The sequence below is a fragment of the Apis dorsata genome, unplaced genomic scaffold, assembly GCF_000469605.1.
Source record: "Apis dorsata unplaced genomic scaffold, Apis dorsata 1.3 scaffold_269, whole genome shotgun sequence".
NCBI classification, from domain to species: domain Eukaryota; kingdom Metazoa; phylum Arthropoda; class Insecta; order Hymenoptera; family Apidae; genus Apis; species Apis dorsata.
In genome coordinates, this window is record NW_006263547.1 from 56,287 (window position 1) to 65,256 (window position 8,970).

Sequence of the window (8,970 nt, forward strand, 5' to 3'; positions counted from 1 at the left end):
TTACATCAACTTGAAGTGCTGGAAACATTTTTTGATACGAAGTTACCAGTGCATCAAATTTTTGCGAAAATTTGTCGAAATCTCCGAGAAGATCACCGATTCTAAGTCCATTTCTAGCAGCTTTACTCGAATACGTTGGGCCAATTCCTTTCTTGGTTGTACCAAGCGATTGTGTACCTTTTTCTAATTCCTGAAGGCCATCGACTTGTTGATGAAAATCAAATACTATATGTGCACGATCGGAGATTATTAATCGTTCCCGCCAATTTTTCAAACCTTTCGCTTCATTGCTTTCTAGTTCTTCAAAAAGACCTGGTAAATGTATTACTACTCCATTTCCTGAACAAAATTTATGAAAAATTACTATTATAATTATAATATTTAAAAAATTCTTATTTAAGAATTTATAGATAATATAATACAAATATTTTTGCATACAATATCTGAAATAAAAAGTTAAGCAGCAGTTATATATATATATATAGAAAAAAATTGCATATTCAGGATGTTCATATTTCAAAGCTATCAAAAATACTGATATTAAACATTGAATAATTTTTAAGTATTTTTTTTAAATCAATAGATTATTCATTTAATGATAATTATCTTTTATTTAAAATATTTTTTACTATAATACATATTATAGTAGTATAATATGTAGTATTATATATATATAATAGTATTTTATATATATAGTGAATAATAAATATTTTTAAAATATTTTTTTTTTCATAATGAACTCGTAAGTCATTTAGAATTTTTTTTAATGGAATCAATATTTTATTTGCAAAGAATATTAAAATAAATTTGAAAATATATAATTATAAAAATATAAAAAAAACATTTTTGTTCACTTAATACCAAATTATTTTAAAATAATTTTTTAATTGTGAATTTAATTAAAAAAAAAAAATAAAATTGATATTTAATTTAAATTACAATTTTTTTTGGCAGAAAACTATACTAATTTTATTATAAATGCAAATATGTATTTGTAATTAATAAAATCAAAGACTATTAAATAAAATCATGTATGTATATATAAAAAAAAAATTTGCTGAAAAATGATTTCAATACTAAAAAAAAAAAAAAAAAAAAATATTACAATTAGTAATAAAATTTAAAAGTAGTAAAAAGATATTAATTAAAAATAATATAGATATCAAAAAAAAAAAAAATTTTTTTGATAATAAAATGATACAAAATGAATTATCAATGTTTACAATTAATAAATGTATAAATTGTGTTTAAATATCAAATATTTATAAACAATAAAATCAATCTAAATTCAATATTTTCTTGAGATCTATCCTAATAATATTTTATTTTATCAAATATTAAATAAAATTATTTATAATTAAATTAAATAATAAAAGAAAAGAAAATGTTCTTCTCTGTTTTTTTATCTTAAAAAAAAAAAAAAAATGTTTTTCAATCTTAAAATACTAACATCACAAACAGTTCCATTAATTAATGTCACAATCACATTTATTACGAAAGAATTATAATAAATAAATAATCCTTTCATATACAAGGTAATAAATTTAGAGGTAATAAATTAAGATGGTATGACTAAATGTTAATATATAATAATCACAAATATTGCTGTATCTTAAGTAATATAATATATATTAATATATATATTAATTTTATCATAATAAATATAGATTTTAAATACAGATTATCATAATAAATAGAGATTTTCACGCAATTAAATAAAGCTATATTTATAAACTAGTTAAAAAAATTCCATTGGGAAAAGATAAATGATTTTAAAAAAATATTTTTTAAATGAAATGAAATCAATTTTAAAATATATTTTCTATATTCTATATTATTTGATATTGAAATCTTTATAAATAACAATTCAAAAAGAAATTAAATAAATCCTCCATTAACTAAAATTATTTCTGTACAATAAATCCTTTCATTAAGAAAATTGATAGTTACGAAAATAAATAATAATTACAGGCATTTAAATTGAATATAATATATTTAAGTTAGAGACCATTACTTTATATTATTATTTCATGTATAAACGTGCACTTTCATATTCCAAACACATGGATATTTAATTTTACTTTACTTTTTTTATGTTCAGTCATTCCGTTTTGAAACTTTATTAAGAGCCATCACATAATCGAAAAATAATTACCTATAACCGATGTACATCTAGGATTGATTATTCCACTGGGCAGAAGATGAAAATGGAACTCCGCACCATCTACTACTACAGTATGCCCGGCATTGCTTCCTCCCTGCAAAATTAAAATTCTTCTTTTGCTCCAACATAGCTACTATTTTTTTTATTTTTCTTTACTTTTATTTTATTTCTTTTTTTTTAACATTTTTAACATTTTATTTCAGACAAAAGAAAAACTGATTAAAATTATTTAAATATCAATTATTTCTAAATAAATATCCAAATAATAATTGTGAAGGAAGAATCAGAAGAATTTTTTTTTCCAAAACGAAAATTTTTACATATAATTCAATAATATTCTGTACAATGTATTACTGTTGTAGAAGGCATATATTTAAAAAATGCAAAGTGCTCGTTATTCAATGGTCTCTTTATATCTTTATAGAATATAAAAATATATATTTAGTTTTAGCTTTATCTTTATAAATGATATAAATTACAAATAGAAAACAAAAAATGTATATAATGTATATGTATGTAATATAAAAATAAATAATGTAATAAATAATAATAATGTCAATACAAATTAAATTAAATACAAAATTAATAATATTTAATATATTAGTGAGATATAAAATGATTTTTTTTATATGATATAATTTCCGTGAAAAATATTCTAGTTAACATTATGTTTTAATTTTTTCATATTGAATTCTGAGAGAGACTTTAATAAATTATTAAAGATAATTATACAAATTTTATATGTTAATTATTATTTTATTTAACAATTATTACTAAGCAGAAATGAAAATGGAATTTTGCTATCAGAAATTTCAAAAATTTTAATGGTAAAACAATAATTATTATTTGTTGAAGATTATTTTTTATTACTCCAAAATTAAACGTAATTTTAAACGAATGTTATACGCAAGACTTTGAATAAATCTTGACAAGGTTGCGTAATTTTCCTCTGTTAACTGTGTAATTGACTCCGCAGTTTACGACATCTACGATTGTTGAAACGTTTTGTCAGAAATGATCAGAATGAATAATATTGCTAGTAATACGTTAAAATATCTCGTTCAAAAATGTTTTATCTTTAAGAAACGTGTTACTTAAAAATTATATTTATTAACGAAATTGAATATTTTTATGAATATTTTTTTATTCTATCTATGTTGGAATAGATGTAAGATAAATGTTGAAAATAAATGAAACTGCAAATTAAAAACGGCTATGAGTAATACTTGTGCTAAATCTATCTTTCAGCATATATCTATATAACACGTGTTCTTTTTATGACGTGCAAGTCGAATATTATGAAACAAAAAATGAAATAAAATGGCAATGCCAATTGGCATCATCCATAGTCATATCAACATCACATGTGATGATATACGGGACAATGAACGTGTTAAGATCAATGTTTCCATCTTTAGTTTACAAATATGTATGTAGTTATCAAATAAAATATCTTCTTGTAAAAATGATTACTAATTTAACTTTTAAAAAATAATTATTTTGATTACTAAAAATATCAAATATTGAAAATATATTTTAAAATTAAACAATTGCAATAAAACTTCTTCCAGAAAATATTGAATTAAAAATCTTTTCATTTTTGGAAGCCAAATTTTTTGGTTCTTCAATTATTTGATTTCAGTTTTTTTTAGAATTTTATTTTATCATTAAAAAAAAGAGAAATTCTGAAAAAAATATTATAATGTAAATATATATATGATGATTTTGAAATAAAATAAAAAATTACAAGAAGATAATATTATATATATCGATATTTTACTTTTATTTTTTAATGAAAAAATTTTGATTTACTTTGTTATGATACAAATAAAAAAAATAAGATTTTACGAAAGTTAAATTTTAATGATTTAAAAAATAAAATATCGTTTATGTTAATATTAACCGATATACATCATTGAGAAATTAAATATTGTATGTCATATACATTATGTCATGTACATATATTTATAGTACATATTTATATCTACATTATATTTATATCTATTATTTAAAAATATTACTAAGACACGATTATTACTAATTTTATAATATAAATTTGATATTATGTGAATGAAATATGTTTAGCTTGTTGTTTTTAAAATATTTGTTGAATTTATATAATTTATGATACGATAAAAGAGATTATATAGCGATAAAAGAGATTAGCACCATAAGATGGTTTTGAGTTCATTATGAAAAGTATTTTCGAAATATTTATTATCATTGTTATTACTATTACATGTTGTCTATTTAATATGAATAAATTTTATATTTTTTATATTTACATTAATTTTTTTTCAAAATTGAAAAATCGTATAGAATATTAAAATTAACCTATCGCATAATTTTGATATTTATAATTTTTTATATATAAATACTCAATAATAAATAATAATTAATTATATTTGATTTTTAATTATTTCATATGATGCTAATTATATTGATATAGATTTATTAAAATTATTGTTAAAAAAAATAAAATTTCAATGGATTAAATTGCGAAAAATAAATAATGTAGTAAATTGCAATTAATTTATAAATTTAATTGTAAATTTAATGATGGAAAAGTTATTCATTAAATTCAAAGATGGAAAAATTATTATTATAGATCATAAACAATCCTGAAAATGCAAATTAAATTTAATGAATCATGCTAATTATTATATATATATTTATATATATACTATATAAACAACATATATAATAAAAAAAATAATTTAAATAAATAAATATATTTCTATAAAAATGATAAATAAGTGATTATAAAAACAATATAATGGAATGTGACAAGTATTAAATTACTAAATTAAAACTAATTAAACTTTAATCAATATAATAAAATATAAAAAAAATAATATGTAAATAAAATGAAATGCATAAAATACAAAAATAAAAAAATTATTATCATAATTATAGAATTATATAGAATATATAATGTAAGTAAAATAATAATAATATTATGAAAGCTAAAAATATTTGTATGGAAGCTTTCTAATAATTTTATAAATGTTTTGTAAACGTAATACACACACATATATATATATGGTACGTTCATATTCAAGTTTTAAATTTATGCTTTGTTGTAATACAATATTTATCAAATAAAATCATGTAATTTAATATTAGTTTCTAAAAATGTAGTCTAACCTATCAAGAAAAAGAAATTGAATAGTAATATTTAATCATTTAAATCATATTAATCATTTTATAATTATATTTATATTCATAAAAATAATATATTTGAATAAAAATTTTCACATAAATTTGAAAAAATAAGATATTCTATCTCTTTAATATTATATTATATGTAATATAATAGTCAGTTTTAAAATTTCAATGCCAATTGGAATAGCTTCGTGCGTTATGTAATAATATTATAACATATATTTTTATACATGTATTTATACTTTTATGTATATATATTGATTTTTATGCTTATATATCATATAAATCTATATGCTAACAGTTTAAGATTAAAATTATTTGACTTCAAGTCAATCAAAATAGACAAGTTTTAAAAAAAATTGAAAAATATCTTTTTGAATTTTAGAATAGAATAAATTTCTGTGTACATAAATAAATAAATAAATAAATAAATAAATAAAGTTAAAAAATAAAAAAAAAATAGAGATTTTTATTATTGTGAAAAAAAATAATATAATATAAAATTTTGATAAATATAGAATAAACTTGTTATAAAAATGAGAAATACGTAATGTATATAAATTAATTTCAGATTTGTATTCCTAAAAAATTATACTCTTTTCAATATTTAAATTAAATTATAAAAACATATAAATTTTTAATTTATTAAAATAAGAAAAGAAACATTTATAGTCACGTGACATATATGTATATAAAAAAATAAGGAGGGAAAGAAGAGAGAAAGAATGATTGCTACTATTTAAAATAAAATAATAAAAATGGAAAATAAATTAATGAATTAACATTTTATTGTAATGTAATAAATCTTGTAATTTTAAATATAATTTAAATGTATATTATAAAAAAATTCTGAAAAAAGAAAACGAAAATGAAAAAATGGCGAACTCACCTGACACCTGCAGACGACGTCAGCATCCATAGCAAGCATATCGACGACCTTGCCTTTACCCTCATCGCCCCATTGCGCTCCAAGAACAACAGTAACTTTGGTTGTAGCATTTGACACACGTTGTTTCTTCCTTGGTGATGCGAGAACGCTGTCTCCATTTGCTTGTTGAACGGAACGTTGCATTTTCGAATGTGAAAATATTGGCAATTTTTCGAGCAATTGCACAAATTACCCGCGCATGTATACACCTCGAAAACCACCGCGCGACTACTAAAACATAGACTTGATTGACTTAAATTTCTTCGACGAATGAAGAGACATCTAGAGGGAAAAACTAAAAATGATAGAAAATTGAATAAATTTATGTAGAATCATAAACAAAATATAAAATAGATCCACTATTTTACAGAAACTTGTATATTCTATGTTCTGAATTACTGATCGAGTACAGATCACAGACAAAGTATAGAATAGATTCAACACTCAATACATTTTTTGCATTTCAAGAGCGCTTTTATCATTTTATTATCATTGTCAATGTTATCGATTCCGTTCGATAGAAAGAGAATAAGATTGCAACGTTAATAATGGTTGGAATTGAAACTAAATTTTAATATAAAATTGTAAATTATAAATGTAACAAGTATTCTGTTGTAAAATATCTTATGGATATGTATGAGATATTGTATTTCATATAATTATTATAAAACAAATTATTAGAATTGTGATACTTCCACTATTATTATATTTCTTAATTACAAGAAAATTACAATTACAAAAAAAATGTTGTTTATTTGTATATAAAACGAGATTAAATTTATTTCTATTCTGAAAATATATTATAAAATTGAAAATGTAATATAATTGTATATTATTTATTATAATAAAATATAATTGTATATTTTTTATATTAAAAATTAAAACATTGTAGTATTAAAAAAGAAAAATATAATAAAAGTATACATAATTGACTCCTGTAAATATATCATTTATGGTCACACATTATGAGTAAATATAGACAAGAAGAGTAAATACTCCAAGAAAATAAGAATTGACTTTCAGCGCCATCTCTTGAATAACCTTTAAAGAATTAATTCTAGAAACTAGATAAATATAAAAGTCAATATATGAAAATATTGGTTAATTTATTTATTAATTTATAAGTAATTTAGATTTATATTAATTGAATCCAAATGAAGACAAAGTGAAAAAATAATAATATTATTACATAAAATAAGTATATATATTTTTATATATTTTTTATATATTAGTACAAAATATACGTCGTTCTTTGGCACGTCGATTTTGAAACCAAATTTTCACCTGTAATATATGTAGTTATAATTAATTTTTCTCCTTAAAAAAAAGTTATGATATTTAAAGATAGAATAATGTTTAAAAAATTAATGATTAATATATGAAACATTAAAAATACCCTATTAGGCAGAAGATTTAAAATATTTGATATCTTCAATACATCTTTTTTTGAAAGATAAGCACTATTTTGAAATTGTTGTTCAAGATAATTTATTTGAAATGATGAAAATGGTATTCGAGGATGAAGACTTGGTTTTCTTCTATTTTTTCCAATTGTTGACTTTCTAGGAACTTTTGGAGGTTTATATCTTGTATATCGAAGCCATTCTAATTCTTTTGTATTTTTCTCGATATTTGATAAATTTGCATAATATTTTTTTTCATCATATTGTTTGGAATTCGTTTCACATTTTTTTTCCATATTTATTTCACTTTTTCGTTTAAAACATTCACTATTGCTTTCACTGAATTTATCATTTCTACACCCACTATTTTTTAGATAAATTTTTTCCATAATTTCATATGGTCTTGTTAAATTCAACATAGAATCTTTTTTAATCGATTGAAAATTATTTTTTGTATTTATTTCAACAGTATTAATATTACAATTTGTTACAAAATTCGTTTCATATTTTTCTTTTTGAAAATCAATCTTATATGTTTTTGATACATTAGATAAAGAATATTCTTTACATTGATTATTTTGAAAAAATATGTACGAGTCTGATAAAATACTTTCGATGCTAAAATCCTTCGGTTTTCTAACCGACTTCATGTCGAAACTTCGACTGTGGTTGTTTAATAAAATCCTCTTTATATATGGCTCTCCATTACATGCTACTATGATCACCCCAAATTTTAGCAACTCGTGGCTGTTGAAGCTCGGTTTCGAATTAAACGCATAGTTGAACACACGATGCTATCTTGCCGGTCCAATATAGTATACAGTGACTTTCAACTTAAATTATTTTTTTTATATAATATTCTTATTATAATATCATCTATGTATATTTAAAAAATATAAAATGTTTCCAATTTTTATGCATTTTCATAATTTTAAATAAGGAAATTAAATACTAAAATTTATTATCATAAAAATTATGAATATTTTTATTTAAATTTTGAACTTCGAATTAATGAAAAAGCTATATAATTGATATTAAGAATTTGTGAATATTAAAAATTTAATAAGTCTTACGAAAAAAAGGAAGATATAAAATGCAATAAAATAAAATAATGAAAATAAAAAAATGTAAAAGAATTGAAAAATTTAGTTGATAAACACTGTTCGATTGAAAGTACTTGAAAATATCACATAATCCAGAATATATTATCCACCAAATATCGATCCATGTTCTGCTATAACAATGTAATTGATACTCTTGTAGGGAAAGAAGAAAAAAACGAACGAAGCGTATGATTTTGAATAGACCAG

General features: G+C 20.1%; 1 protein-coding gene across 1 annotated transcript in view; it reads right to left on the reverse strand.

Annotated features, from left to right (window-relative positions):
- The window catches only part of LOC102675460 (adenylosuccinate synthetase), an 8,366-nt gene extending 1,854 nt beyond the window's left edge, over window positions 1-6,512 (reverse strand). The window contains 3 exon segments of the mRNA XM_031510887.1: window positions 5-339; window positions 2,156-2,258; window positions 6,219-6,512. Coding sequence (XP_031366747.1) covers window positions 5-339; window positions 2,156-2,258; window positions 6,219-6,401 — 621 coding nt within the window. The 5' untranslated portion in view covers window positions 6,402-6,512.
- Window positions 6,513-8,970: the final 2,458 nt, after the last annotated feature.